This window comes from Vulpes vulpes, chromosome 2, assembly GCF_048418805.1.
Source record: "Vulpes vulpes isolate BD-2025 chromosome 2, VulVul3, whole genome shotgun sequence".
NCBI classification, from domain to species: domain Eukaryota; kingdom Metazoa; phylum Chordata; class Mammalia; order Carnivora; family Canidae; genus Vulpes; species Vulpes vulpes.
Window position 1 is genome coordinate 106,079,191 of NC_132781.1, and position 14,850 is coordinate 106,094,040.

The 14,850-nt window shown below is 49.3% G+C and overlaps 1 protein-coding gene across 2 annotated transcripts in view; it reads left to right on the top strand.

Moving 5' to 3' along the window:
• Window positions 1-9,845: 9,845 nt before the first annotated feature.
• FAM171A1 (family with sequence similarity 171 member A1) overlaps window positions 9,846-14,850 on the top strand; it is a 129,376-nt gene continuing 124,371 nt past the window's right edge. The window contains exon 1 of one of the 2 annotated variants that reach the window (XM_072749446.1): window positions 9,846-10,083. In XM_072749446.1, the coding sequence (XP_072605547.1) occupies window positions 9,987-10,083 (97 nt within the window). In that variant the 5' untranslated portion in view covers window positions 9,846-9,986. The remainder of the gene's footprint in view (window positions 10,084-14,850) is intronic. The other variant, XM_072749445.1, reaches the window with a different exon arrangement.

Sequence of the window (14,850 nt, forward strand, 5' to 3'; positions counted from 1 at the left end):
CTTGTGTACTTTCAGAGGTCAAAAGTTTACACAAACATTCCCAGATAGCCATGCCAGATGTTACAGTTTTGACTGTTGCAGACACACTGGGCAATGCAGACCCAACTCACTTTAGAATCTGGCCATACATCTTTTTTATCCATGTTCTAACTTATATGTATAAAGCAGTTGTTTCCAGCACGTGGTAACTTATAATTATAATGACTCCACGAAGCAGCTATTGAATGGAGTCAACCTGACCTGCCAGAGAGCTCTGAGGGCTGTGGAGGGATCACAGAGAAAATGTGAACTTGATGGGCAAATGTCCCATGTGGAAAGGCTCAGGTTCAGCTCAGGGTCTGGGATCTGAAGTGGGATCTCTAAAGAGTAGTCAGAAAGAGAAGTTCAGAAAAGTGGGAGAGGGGAAGACAAGAGAGGGGTTTGAGTTACCTTCTTAAACTTTGGGCTCATGGAAAGGATTCAATAAATCCTTGCTAATTCATTAAGCAATCTGATGTAGCAGAGACTTATTTAGACTAATCGGAAGAAATCATTTCTTCAAGGTAAGACATGATTTTTCACTTTGGCCAATAATGATGGAGCACCTACTCTGTGCCAAACATATTTTCCAGATGCCAGGAATATGGCAGCAAGCTGGACAAAAGCCCTGTTCTAATGGAGCTTATATGTTAGCGAGAGGAGGGTAACAGCCAGTAAGCTGAGTAACTACATTAATATAAAGATCATGTTAGAAAGTGATAGGTGTTGGAAAGACAATAAAATGATGGTCAATAACTTGAGGGAACAAGGATACTTTGGATAACGTGGTTAGATGATCTTTGAGGAGATAATATGACCAAGCTGGTGCTTTGAAGGAACATTAAACACAGAATTGTTTCTTCACATAAGAGTCCACAGGGTTCCTTTCCTCCTCTTTGAGGATCTGTCCAACCAAACTTTCAATGCTAGACCTAGAGGTAACTCTTCCCTTGGACCTTCCTCACCTCTGCGAAGGTAGCCTGCCTTGCCCAGCCTAGTTTGGTGACCTCAGGTTGGCCTTGCATCCTGCTATAAATTTCCCCTTTTTTATCTGTGAAACAGATTTCTCTTCTTATCAATTGAGCCTTACTTATGAAGCCCGTAACCTTTGTTCAGAAAAAGGAAAAGCTCTGGATTTCAGACCACAGTTATCAAAGTTTTAAATTTATTACCTCTTTATTTCCCAATCAGTAGGAGACCCATCGTTCCCAAGTGCATGAGTCAAGGTTCTCCAAGAAATAGAAGCAGCTAGAGATGGTAGAATTAGAGACATTTATCGTGAGGGACTGGCTCACACAATTATGAAGGCTGAGAAGTCCCTCAATCTGCCGGCTACAAGCTGGTTATCCAAGAAAGCTGGAGGTAGGATTCCAGTCCAAACCCAAAGGCCCAAGAATCAGGAGTGCCAATGTCCGAGGACAGGAGAAGATGGACATCCCAGCTCAGAGAGAGCATAGTCAGCCTTCCTCTACGTTTTTGCTCTCCTCCAGCCGTCAAAGGATTCGTGATGTCTGCCCACACTGGAGAAGGCCATCATCTGCTTTAGTTAGTTCACCAGTTCAGTGGAGCTAATCTCTTAGGAGACACCTTCAAAGACACACCCAGAAATAATGTTTATCAGTGTTCCCTGAACAGGAACGCAAGGGCAAAGGGCCTCCTGCCAAAGAAGCCACAAAACTAAAGAAAAAAAGGACCAACATGTCCAGCTTGACAAGAAATGACTTAATTAAGGGAACTTACAGACTTATAGCCTGTCTTGGGCAGCCACAAGATGAGATCTCAGCAACCTCACTTCTCCCACCCCTTTTTTAAAAAAAGATTTTAGTTATTTATTTGAGAAAGAGAGCACAAGTGTGAGGAGTGGCAGAGGGAAAGAGAGAAGCAGACTCCCCACTGAACAGGGAGCCCAGACACATAGCTCAATCCAGGACCTGGGAATCATGACCTGAGCCTAAGGCAGACGCTTAACCTGAGCCACCCAGGTGCCCCAATCTCACATCCCTTTTAGACCTGTTTTCATAGCCCTAGGGAATACCTACTGGGAGCCCACCTAAGAGGAGAATGTGTAGTAGGTGTGTGTCATTGTCATATCTTCTGGTCAGTTCAAGAACATTGTTCCCCGAGGATGTGCTTAATCAAATGAAAGAATTAAGAATAGTGGGCAGGGGGGTGGTTGCCGCAATGCTTGCTCAGGAAGGTTTCAGGGCACAGGGCTGTCCTCCCGGCAGATTTGTTCAAGATAGAATCAGTGTAGGTCACACTTTCTGGGCACCCCTTCGTCCCACCAGGTTGACATGTAAAAGTAAACCATTGCACTGAGAACTACAGCCCCCACATAGAAAACCTCTCTCTGTCTACTCCCTTCTCTCAGGAATAAATACTCCTTTAGCAAAAGTAGAAATAGGGTTCAGGTATATTTAGAATGAACTATTTGCCCTGTGTTCATACACATTACTGGGCAGAGGGCTTAACAACTGGAATTTTTAACACCGAGTGAGAAATGCCACTGACTTACAAATAGCCACTTGAGACACAATATCCATTTTTGAAACCAAGGACTCATATTTGGACATAAAACCAGACCTTTCAGGAACTATGGAGGAATAATTTTTTCCTTCCTCTTCCTTTTTTTAAAAAAAGTATTTTATTTATTTATTCACGAGAGACACACAGAGAGAGAGGCAGAGAGAGAAGTAGGATCCATTCAGGGAGCCCAATGTGGGACTCGACCCCAGGACCCCAGGATCACACCCTGGGCTGAACAAAGGCAGGTGCTAAACTGCTGAGCCACTCAGGGATTCCCCCTGCCTCTTCTTTTTTTTTAAAGAAAACCATTGGTTTTCACCCAGTGCTTCCCAAATAGAAAAGTTAGGAGGTTAAGCTGATTATTTGTTCTTGTTTGTTTGTTTGTTTACTTTCTTAAAATGATTTCAGAAGAATATAACTAAACTGCAGTCAGCACCAGGAAGACATTAGCAGTTCCACAAGTATCTCCAGGGGCACCTGGATGGCTCAGTGGTTGAGGATCTGCCTTTGGCTCAGCTCGTGATCCCAGAGTCCCGAGATTGAATCCCACTTCAGGCTCCCTGTGAGGAGTCTGCTTCTCCCTCTGCCTGTGTCTCTGCCTCTCTCTGTGTGTCTCTCATGGATAAATAAATAAAATCTTTTAAAAAGGGGGTGGCAGCCCCTGTGGCGCAGTGGTTTAGTGCCACCTGCAGCCTGGGGTGTGATCCTGGAGACCCCGGATCGAGTCCCACGTCGGGCTCCCTGCATGGAGCCTGCTTCTCCCTCTGCCTGTGTCTCTGCCTCTCTCTCTCTCCGTGTGTGTGTGTGTGTGTGTGTGTGTGTGTGTGTGTGTGTGTCTATGAATAAATAAATAAAAATCTTAATTTTTTTTTAATTTTTTTTTATTTTTAAATTTTTTTAAATTTTTATTTATTTATTTAGGATAGTCACAGAGAGAGAGAGAGGCAGAGACAAAGGCAGAGGGAGAAGCAGGCTCCATGCACCGGGAGCCCGATGTGGGATTCGATCCCGGGTCTCCAGGATCGTGCCCTGGGCCAAAGGCAGGCTCCAAACCGCTGCGCCACCCAGGTATCCCAATAAAAATCTTTAAAAAAAAGGGGGGGGGCTGTCTCCAAAGTGCCGAGAATACCTCTAGGTCCATATAAGGAAAATGTGGGGCAGAGGTGGGTGGGTGCCTGCAGGTGGGCGGTAAAGGTCGAATGGATCACTGCCTGAGAGTCATCACACGCAGGGTGTTGCTTGAGGGGGTAGTTTCAGTTCCTATAGGGATGCTTTGCTCTCAGGGTCTCCCCGCTGAGCCAAGAGACAAGCTGGAAAGAAGAACCCAACTAGAAAGTTTGAGGTCAAAATGGAGGCAGACAAAGTCCTCTTTCAAGAGGTATTACAGGCCAGTACAACCGTCCAAATCCTTTTGTTTTGTACAGAGAATGATCTCCTAAGGCCATATGCTTTCAAAGTTAACACATTGTGTTAACTGTTGTATTATTTGCCCAGACAAATCCCATCCTCACCCCCATATCCACAACCATGGGGCCTGTAAGAAAGGGAACTGCTGGAGGGAGAAACCCTTTGCTTAATAATTGGCCAGGATTAGGGCATTGTGAGAAATGTCCCCCTGAAGGTAGCTTTGGATCAAAAGCTTCAAAATTAAACAGAGGGAAGTGAAGAGGATGGGGAAGGACAGGAAACGTGCCCCCCACATCGTTGGCCTGAACACTGACCCACAGGAGGGGAATTTAGGTCCTTAAGCCCAGTGATGCCTTCCTCCCTGTTTTAGGCACAGAATGAGCCACAAAACAAGAATCAATTAGTGCTAATTATCTTCTCCATTTCCTCCATTATCTTCCCATCTTTTCCCAAACTCTTTTTCTTTGAAAAAAAAATTTTTTTTTAAAGATTTTATTTATTTATTTATGAGAGACACACAGGGAGAGGCAGAGACACATGCAGAGGGAGAAGCAAGTTCCCTGTGGGGAGCCAGATGCAGGACTTGATCCAGGACCCTGGGATCACAACCTGAGCCAAAGGCACATGCTCAACCACTGAGCCACCCAGGTGCCCCGCTCTAAAAAAAATTTTGTTAAATTTTCTGCCTTCCTTCATGTCCCTTCTAAGTCTGTGAGGGCAGATCCAATAATCACAGTTACGTGTCTTCCAGTGAGAACGTGGAAGCTCTCTTTCCTAGTCACCTTGAGCTCTCCTTGTCTCTGACAGTATTTCAGGGGGCCAGCAAAGACTTGAACTAGAAACTTCCCCTTCCCCTTGATGGAGCAGGCTCATCAAAACAGAGCATTCACCTCAAATGTATTGCTGAGCAACTGAATTCTCAGCCTCTAGCCTCCAAATATTCTTTCCAACAGTCAGGACCTATTGCTGTGTCCTGGACTCCTTTGGTCACCACTGGGGCATGCCAAGTGGAACAGGGGATCTACAAGTCTCTCTTGTAGGCTAAGGCACATTTGCAACTTCTCATAGGAAGCTGACATCAGATATGTATCCACTGAATTAGTTCTTTAATAAGATACCTCTCCTGGCTGAGAACCTGCATGGAGAGAACAGAGGCTGTAGGAGAGAAAAGATGTCGGAAAGAAAGATCTTGTTGGAAAGTCACATGGATTTGATACACGGGTGCTAAGCCACAAAAAGAGGGCAAAGGGGGAGTGCTGGGGTTAAGTCAGTAATTTTTACACCTTTTTCAAATGGATGGCAAATGTGCCCTGAAAAAAAATGCTGAGCCCTTGCAATTTCCACCCATGGCTACATTTTATCTAACTTTAATAAAAGCATCACCAAACAGAAGTCAGAATGTCCATGACACACTTCCTGATCTGTACAAACCTCATAATCAGTGTTTGTTCACAGGCAGTCTCTTACTCGGGGCCGATGTGGGGCAAGGGGTGGCACGGGAGGAGAAAGGAGAGAAGGTAGGACAACGCCTCTTGAAGCAAACCCAGACAATTAAAATTCCACCGCATGGGCACCAACATCAGGAAAGATTTCAATAGAATAAATAATCTGGGGCTAAGAAACCTTGACACAGAGCCTCTGAAATCAAGGTCTCTGGAAAATTCAGACAGGAAAAGTTCTGCATATAGCATCACTGCTTTTGGCAGAGGACTGGAAAATTGGAATCAAATGCTGCAGTCAGGCAACTTCTGAGCAATTTCAAATAAGTACAGTCATAATTCATCTCTAGTCAAACAATGTGAGATTTTAATAAGAGCAACAGGAAAAGTTCTAGAAGGAAAGAACACTCCTAATTTCCATTGTTCTGCAAACACTCCCTCTCAAGCAGTGATTTTCTTCCCCATAGTTACTAAGTGGGAATCTGATCATTAGAAAACGAGGCAAGGTAAACCATATTCTTTTATTCCAGTAGAGGAAAAAGTGTGATTATTTAACTCTTACATAATTCCGGGCAGTTGATATGTGAATGTGATTATGTGATTTAGCAGAATCTGTGCTCCTTAGCCTCCCACCCAAGTAAAACATCCAAGTAATAGGGGAATGCTCTTGGGGGTCCCAGTTCTCTTCTTGGGTTTGAGACGGGCTTGCAGGGTACACTGTGCAAAACATCTTCTTCATGCTTCAGAAAATCGGGGGTGGTATTTCTGAAACTGTTTATTCAAGCCTCAGTGTTCCTGTAAAGGTGCATAAACTTCTAAAGTGCTATGTCATCCACAGAAATTTTCTTGCACAATAACACCAACCATTATACCCGAGCATCCACACTCATGAATGTGACTCAAACGTGACTTGACAAACCACTTAGTGTTTACTAAAACTTCTCCCACTTTTTTTTTATTTTTTAAAGATTTTTTACTTATTCATTTGAGAGAGAGAGACCGAGACAGAGAGAGCACGAGCAAGGGGAGAGGCAGAGGAAGAGGGAGAAGCAGACTTCCCCTTGAACTGGGGGCCAGACATGGGACTTGATCCCAGGATCTGGAGATCATGACCTGAGCACAAGGCACACGCTTAACCATCGAGCCACCCAGGTGCCCCAAGACTTGCCCCACTCTTCAAAGATCTAGTCTATACTAGGATCAGAAACACCAATGTTTTAAGGGGATAATAAAGCTCAGGAAAAGATGGCATAGTACAGATTTTTTTTTTAACTTTTAATTTTGGGATAATTATAACTCACAAGAAAATATAAAAATACTACAGACAGGTCTAGTTGCAGCCTGCACCCAGCGTCCCCCAGCAATCTGAATGTAACATCTTATATAACTATAGTACATTATCAAACCGGGAGATTGACACTGGCACCGTATTATTCCCTGGATACCATTAACTAGATTCAGACATTACTGGGATTACAGCAGGTTTTAAAACCATTTGGGGGTCGCCTGGGTGGCTCAATCCGTTAAGCATCTGCCTTCGGCTCAGGTCAAGATCCTGGAGTCCTAGGATCCAGCCCCACATGGGGCAGGCACCCTGCTCAGCAGAGAGTCGGCTTCTCCTTCTTCCTCTGCTCTTCTCCCTGCCCATGCTCATGCTCTCTTTCTCTCTCTCTCTCAAATAAATAAAAAATCTTAAAAAAAAACCAAACAAAACCCATTTGGACACAGCAGGAGGTAATTTGAATCATTTGCATGAAACTCATTCTTGGAGGTAACATTCCTATAGGGAATTTGAGTTTGCTATCATCAGAGCTGGATACTTTGAGCAAATTATTTGTCACTGAGCTTCAATTTGTTCATCTATAATCTGGGAATCCTAATACTACCCAAGTAAGTTGTTATAAGAGAGAGCGGCATATATGAGGAACCCCTCTCCTCCCCCCATAATACTTTCCTTCATTCCCTCATCAGACTTCAGCTCCTGTGATTTTTTTTAGAAGTCCCAGGTGATCTGCCTGGGTAATGTGCCTCGTTTGTTTAGTTTTGGCTCAGGCTGGTCAAGGCATATCCTCAAAATACTTGAAGTGGGAAGTTTCAACCAGGACGGGGCTTGGTGCTACATCTCTTAGAAGGATCCCCCTACCCAAGACAGTGACCGGACAGCTTCAGAACTGCCCTGCTGCATGAAGCCATGCTCTACCCAGCAATCTAATGGGCTTGGGCTCTGGGCTCCCGCAGGCTGGTGACTAAGCTGCAGTTGAAGGCTGAGCTGAACTGTCATTCCAGTCGCTTCCCTGCTCCGGCTCTGAGGTGGACCCTGGAACAACCCTAAGGCTTTGACTCTGGGAGTCAGAAGGAGGAGGGATCAGGCCATCCTTAATTGCAGGTTTTCTTTCTGCCTTCCTGACTACCTGCCACCCTGTGCAGGTGTGCAATTTGCACTAATTGTAGCATTGGTCCTGAGGGTGACAATAAAACCCATGTGGGCTTCTCCACCTCCTCGTTTTCATTGTGTCTCACAATGATTTGTCTATCACAAGCCAACTGGGCAAGTGCCATCCTTCATTCTCTTTTTGGTACACTGCCTGCCATGCCTTAATGCCCAATTAATAAAATTACAGAAATAACCCTCCTCTGGCCTGGTGTTCTGGAGGCAGCACTGGGCAGACAGCGAGACTCGTGTGGATCTCCTTAGAGCCTGGTGCCCCACAGAGGTCTGAAGGTCACTGCAGTGCTGGTTGGGAGTGCAGTCAGGAGAACAGGAAGGCTGCAAGGAGGAAGGCATATAGATAGGCACCACCTGAAACAGGGAAATTGGGGTGGGGATGGGGTGGGTGTACCCAGGATCTTGCAAGGAGCTTTTTAAAGAAAAAAAAAATTTTTTTTTAAATTTATTCATGAGAGACACGGGTGGGGAAGAGGCAGAGGGAGAAGCAGGCTCCATGCAGAGAGCCTGATGCAGGACTCGATACTGGGTCCCCAGGACCCCATCCTGGGCGAAGCAGGCCCTGAACGGCTGAGCCACCCAAGGATCCCCTTGCGAGGAGCTTTAACCTGAGGGCCAGACTGATTATTTTATTTCAGCCTTGGCTCTGCCACTGACCAGTATGGGCTTTGGACAGATTCTTACCCTTCCTTAGCCTCTATTTTCTAATCTGTAAATGGGGACAACACCGCAGATCTCTTAGATCATATATTGCGAGGACAAAAGGTGGGGGGTCATCATCTAGGCCCTGGACACACGTCCATTTCTTCCCCACCCTGACCTAGAAACAGCCTAGCAAACGCCCGTGGAGCCGTCCGTCGGTGCACACTGAGGCTCAGGGGGCTCCCACAGTTCACAGGGGCCAGAGACTGATTCCGCTGACCCTCAACACCGGGTGTCTGTCCATCTCGGGGAGCTGAGTCGCCGCAGGTGACGTTATGCCGAGGAAACTGAGGCAGGCCACGCCCCAGACACAAATGCGTCCTGAGGCCGCTCTGTTAACAGGTGCGAGGGCCTCAGCCCCGAAATGCAGGTGTTTTTTTTTCTTCCGTCCAAAGCCTCGTCCAAAGCCTCAGGGCGCGGGGTGAGGGGCGCGTGGGCGGAGCGGAGGGGCGTCGCCGCGGGGGGCTCGTGGGCGCGGGGTGGGGGTGGGGTGGGGTGGGGCGGGGGCGGCCCCGGGGCCACAGGGCCGGCTCGAGGGCGCGCGGGCGAGCGGAGGGGCGTCGCCGCAGGGGCCGTGGGCGCGGGGTAGGGGGTGCGGTGGGCGCGGGGCTCGTGGGCGCGGGGCGGGGGGGGGTCGTGGGCGCGGGGTGGGCGCGGGGCGGGGGCGAGGTCTCGTGGGCGCGGGGTGGGGGTGGGGTGGGCGGGGGGCTCGTGGGCGCGGGGCGGGGGGCTCGTGGGCGCGGGCTCGTGGGCGCGGGGCGGGGGGCTCGTGGGCGCGGGGTGGGGGGTGGGGTGGGCGCGGGGCTCGTGGGCGCGGGGCGGGGGGCTCGTGGGCGCGGGGTGGGGGGTGGGGTGGGCGCGGGGCTCGTGGGCGCGGGGCGGGGGGCTCGTGGGCGCGGGCTCGTGGGCGCGGGGTGGGCGCGGGGCGGGGGGCTCGTGGGCGCGGGCTCGTGGGTGGGGTGGGCGGGGGGCTCGTGGGCGCGGGGCGGGGGGCTCGTGGGCGCGGGCTCGTGGGCGCGGGGCGGGGGGCTCGTGGGCGCGGGCTCGTGGGTGGGGTGGGCGGGGGGCTCGTGGGCGCGGGGCGGGGGGCTCGTGGGCGCGGGCTCGTGGGCGCGGGGCGGGGGGCTCGTGGGCGCGGCCCGGCGGCCGCCAGGTGGCACCACGGCGGGGCCCGGGCGCGGCCCGCGGGCGGGGCGGGAGGCACGAAGGGGTTAAGGCGTCGGCGGAGCGGCGGCCGCGGCTCTCCGGGGAAGCCCGCCGGGGCGCGGAGGCGGGAGCGGCGGGGGCGGCGGCGGCGGCGGCGGCGGCGGCGGGGCCGGGCCAATCGGGCGGCGGCCGGCGCGCGCGGGGCCAGCGCCATGGAGGGAGGCGCGGCGCCCGGCCGCCCCTGACGCGCCGCTCCGTCCCGGTGTGGGCGAGCCGAGCCGCCCGGGGCCCGCGGCGCGGAGATGAGCGGGTCGGCGGCGCTGCTGCTCTGCCTGCTGGGCTGCAGCGTCTGGACGGCGGGGACCAAGGCGCCGCGGGAGCCCGGCGCCGGAGCCCAAGGTGGGTGCGCGGTGGCGGCGGCGGCGGCGGCGGCGGCCGCGGGGCTTTGTGTCGGCCGCGGGCCTCGGCGGCGGCGGCGGGCCTCCCGGGCCGCATTGTGTCGCGGCCGCCGGGCCCCGGCCCCGGCCCCAGCCCCAGCCCCGGCCCGAGCCGCAGCGGGGCCGCCGGCCTGCAGCCCCCGCGCCGCGCTCCCGAGGGGGCGGCGCCGCCGGGGGGCGCGGGGCGCGGGGCGCGGGGCGCGGGGGCTCCCGCGGGGGCGGCGGCCGAGGGGAGCGCGCGGCCCCGCCTGCAGCCGCCCCGGGGGGCCTTGCCCTTCGGCCGCGACCCGGGCGCGAGGCTCCGTCCTCGCCCTCGCCCTCGCCCTCGCCCTCGCCCTCGCCCTCGCCCTCGCCCTGGGGCGACGGGGCTGCCCCGGGGTCGCCGCCGCCGCCGCCCGCTGCGCGCTCGGGGCCGCGGTCCTGGAGACCGGGCAGGGCGGGGGCCGAATGCGGCCGTTTGGCGGCGGCGCTGGGGGGGTGGGGTGGGGGGTGGGGGGTGGCCGCCGCCTCCCGGGTGCCCCCCGGAGCCCGAGGTCCGCGGCCGCTGCCCGCCGCAGTTTGGGAAAGTTTCGGGGTCTCCTCTCCCTCCCCGTCCGACGTCCCCTCCAGGCCTCGAGGGATTTGCTGGGCGCCCCCAGGAGTCGTCCCCGAGAAGGGGGAGGCGGAATTAGAACTGGGAGGCCTTGAGGACTTTAAAAAAAAAAATCATCACCGGGTCTGTCTGTCGCCAGCTCATGCCTTTTGTCTAATCTTTGGCCTCTGCAAATCTGCTTTCCAGACCTGGGTGTCATGGGGCCGCCTCTGAGAATGGCCACGAGCCTGTCTTTTGTTTTTAAAATAAGGATTTCTTGAGGGGGGTACCCAGGAGCTGCCTTTGCACGCGTGTGTGGGGACGGAACGGAGTGCTCCTCCGCTGCCTGCCGGCCTTTGCAAAAGGGTGAATGAGGCCGCGGCAGCCGAGCATCCGCATCCCCCCTGGACATCGCAGTCGGCCTCCCTCGGCCCCCCGGGGCTCCCCAGAGGCTGCTCCCCTGCAGCACTGTAGACCTCCGCCCCCCCACCCCAAGGATGCTTGCATGCCCTGTAGGGTCGGCCGTGTGGATGGTACGAAGGAGGAGCACACCATCGCCTTGCACAGACCCTGACTTCCCCCCTTTTCTTCATGCTCACGTCTTCCCCCTGTGTTAGAAATATCCAGAGCCTAGACCGCCTGGGAGCAGAGAGCCCTGGGTGGACTTCCACCCGTGATGTTGTGACAGGCAAGGAGGCTTCTACCCATAGACGGCTGGGTTTAGCTTGTTACCTACATGTTGAATTAAAGGTTTTCCTCGTCGTCACTTGCCGTTATCATTTGCTGGCATCTCCTTCATGCGTTGCTTTTTCTATAGCTGTGATAGAGAAGGGCTGTTAGGAACTGTGTATAAATTTAGTAATGTATATTGTGGAAAAGGGGGCATGGACAAGGTACAGAAAAGACCCATATGTCTCTTCGGTAGGAAATGAATGTTTAGAAGATTAGATCATCGGTGTAGAATTGTAGCCTCTTTCATTAATACCCTACTGCTCTTTGAATCAGCTATTTTAATGAATATGATATTTGTGTTTCAACGAGGCCATTAATTCCAAAGAACAGATTGAGTGTTTTGCACTTGAAATATGAATATATAGAAACATTAAGTTCATGCCCTTATACAATAGAGGAAGGCATGGCCTCCATTGGGGAAAAAAAAAAGTCATGAACAAAACCTGCTAGGTTTAGGTTGAAGACCGCACTTTACAGAAATCTTACTGCTAAAAATCAGATTGGGTAACTAAACTCTCAGAAATGGAATTTTCTATGAGGTGCGTGAGAAATAGCCAACTAGTGGGGATATTTATACCATGTTTTGGAGTGTCTTAGTACATGGTATGGCTTGAGTGGAAGACCAAGTGTCTTGGAATGTTTTTCCCCCAGGATTACTGCCTTGATTGAGTAGGATGGCTTATTAAAGTGTTGAGCCCAGGAGCTCCACCAGAAGTCATGGTCTCACTATCCTTTTGCACTAGGACCTTTTTTTTTTCTTTCTTTCTTAAAAAAGATTTATTTATTTTAGAGAGAGAGGATGCGCAGGGCTAGGGGGAAGGGCAGACTATACACTGAGCACAGCGGCCCAAGCCAGGTGTCACAGACCCCAAGGAGGGGCTCTATCCCATGACCCGGATCAGGACCTGAGCTGAAACCAAGAGTCAGTCACTTAACTGACTGTGCCACCCAAGTGCCCTTCAGTGAGGGCCATTTTTAAGAAAACGGACAGTTGCTCCTTTGACATTGGCAGGTCCCCTTCCCCCAACTGATTTCTTCAAGCCATCTTGACACCCAACTTGTAATGTAGTTTTTAAATTCACCTCTTCTCTTCTAGATCACATACACAAGGAATGAAAATGCTACATCTGATTTCACTCTGCGATTCCACGGCAGGTTGTAGATTGTTTTGTGCATAGTTGGTGTTTAGGTAGGGCTGAACGAGTGAAGGATTGAAGACCGCTAATACATAAATTATAGTGCAACATGATGCATTTTTTTTAGAGGGAAACTTCACTGTTTACCTTCTCCAAAACCTAACTTATAAGAGTTTTGCATTTATTGTAGAAATGGTTACTTGAATCATACTTTGAACATGTATTGTACACATACCTCATATACCAACAGAGTTTAGAAATGGCTTGGGCAAAACTATCTTAAAAACCTGGAACACACAGATATATACTGTATACTGTTGCAGTAACATCCGTGGGAATAAATGACACCTTCTTTATTAAATGAGTCTTTATTACTTCATCTAAGGAAATGAACATCTGCAAAATTTCTTGGCATTGCTTTGTTCTCCATATATTCAAGATAGAATTTAAAGTTTGGCTTCAGATTCTTCTCACCGTAGCTGCTTTGACCCAGCAAAGGGATTTCATTGGCAACAGTTGTCAAAGTGAAGTTTTGCTTTGCTAATCATGAATTTGAACTAGCTCTAGAATATGATTGCATGCTTTTATTGTTTTCATCTAAGTTTCTCCATAGTGTTTATGGCATCTACTTTTTTTCTGAGGAAAAAAAGAGGCTTATTCAGAAGTACTGGCTATTGTTTATTTTTTTCACCTCTTGGACAACTGTGCATTGCGGCTGGCTTACTAGAGGGAGCACGCCTTGAAGCGCAGTAAGCTGTGCAGATGCACTCCATAGAGACGTAGTTTCGAAGCCCAGCACTGTTTTTGCTTGCCAAAAAGAAAGGTCAGAGCTAGGTTAAGGACTTCATGCTCAGACTTAAATTGTATGATCTTTAGTTTGCTGCTCAGTATCTAATAGTAAGGTATTTTGCAATGATGTGCTAACTTTATGTTCATCTCAGAAAAGCTACAATCTGTCATAACATTTGAGGTGAATGGTTGGCTGTCTTTCTTCTCTCTGAGAGGTCTATTCTTTGCCAAATTCAAATTTCAGTTATTAGAACACCAAGAAAGACCACGAAGCAATGTAAGACATCAGGAGGATCATCCGGCAAACATGACTTATGCTGCTATTATGTTAAGAACATAACATCTAAATAAAATTCATGGGCTCGCATCCTGGGAAACTATAGTATAGTACTTGGACTTGCAGAGGCCACTGGGCTTTATTGCACACCAGGTGTGGGAACTTTGCAAAAGCAACAGAAAAATCTAGGTGATTTCTGGCAAAGGCGTGGAAATGACTTTATGAGTTATTTTTGTATCCTGTTTGTACTTTTCCTATAACATTTTGTAACTTACAGCTTATTTGCTTAACACTCTAACCAAAAAAGGGAAAATACTGTATAGATTTCTAAACTGAGCTTGCAAGTGAAAGTACCTGTTAAGTTTTAGTTAACTCTTCATTCTAAAAAAAATTACTGATACCTCTGTAAATCTAACTGCACATTTTTATTGTAGTTGGGAAATATGCATTTAATAATTTAATGAATACTACACACTAAGAAGTCACATGGAAATAAGTTAGACGAAACATAGGTATGTATAATACTATTGAAAGAAAAACTGTATAAAAATTTCTCAGAAATCTAAATGGAAGAATACCTCCTGTACTTTTTTGTGCAACCTGTCTAATGGAAATTATCACGTACCCGAATAATGCTATTACAGTTTGATAAAGTTACAAAGAAATAATTGTGAATAAGTCACTTTCATTTGATTTCACTGAATTTAATTTAAGGACTTTTTAAAGACCTCAGCCCTGGATAAATCATTCATTTCCACCAAACATGGAACTTAGTGTATTTTAAATGTTTTTTTTTTTTTTAAGTTTCTTTATTTTTCTTAATTTCTACACCCAGTGTGGAGCTTGAACCCACAACCCTGAGCTCAGGAGTTGCTCACTCCTCCAAGTAGGCACCCAGAAATGGATTTTTAAAATTAAGCTTTAGCCCTGTAAGTAGCCCAGTTAATTGTATGAAATAATTGTTTTTAAAGAAATTCTACAGTGTGACCCAATACTATGCCCTACATTAAAAAAGCTATTGTTTTCGTAAAGTCAAACTTGCAAATAGGCAAAATTTGAGGCAATTCACAACTTTAGAAAGACTTCATAATAAGTTCCCTAAAAGCAGTTATGTCAGCATGTTTGGGGTGATTCTCCCTTCCTCTGGTCAAGCCTCCATTTGAAATGATTTCTTCGCCAGCTCCTCTTCCTCCTGGATTCAAGTCAGGCTGCAAACTTTTGCTC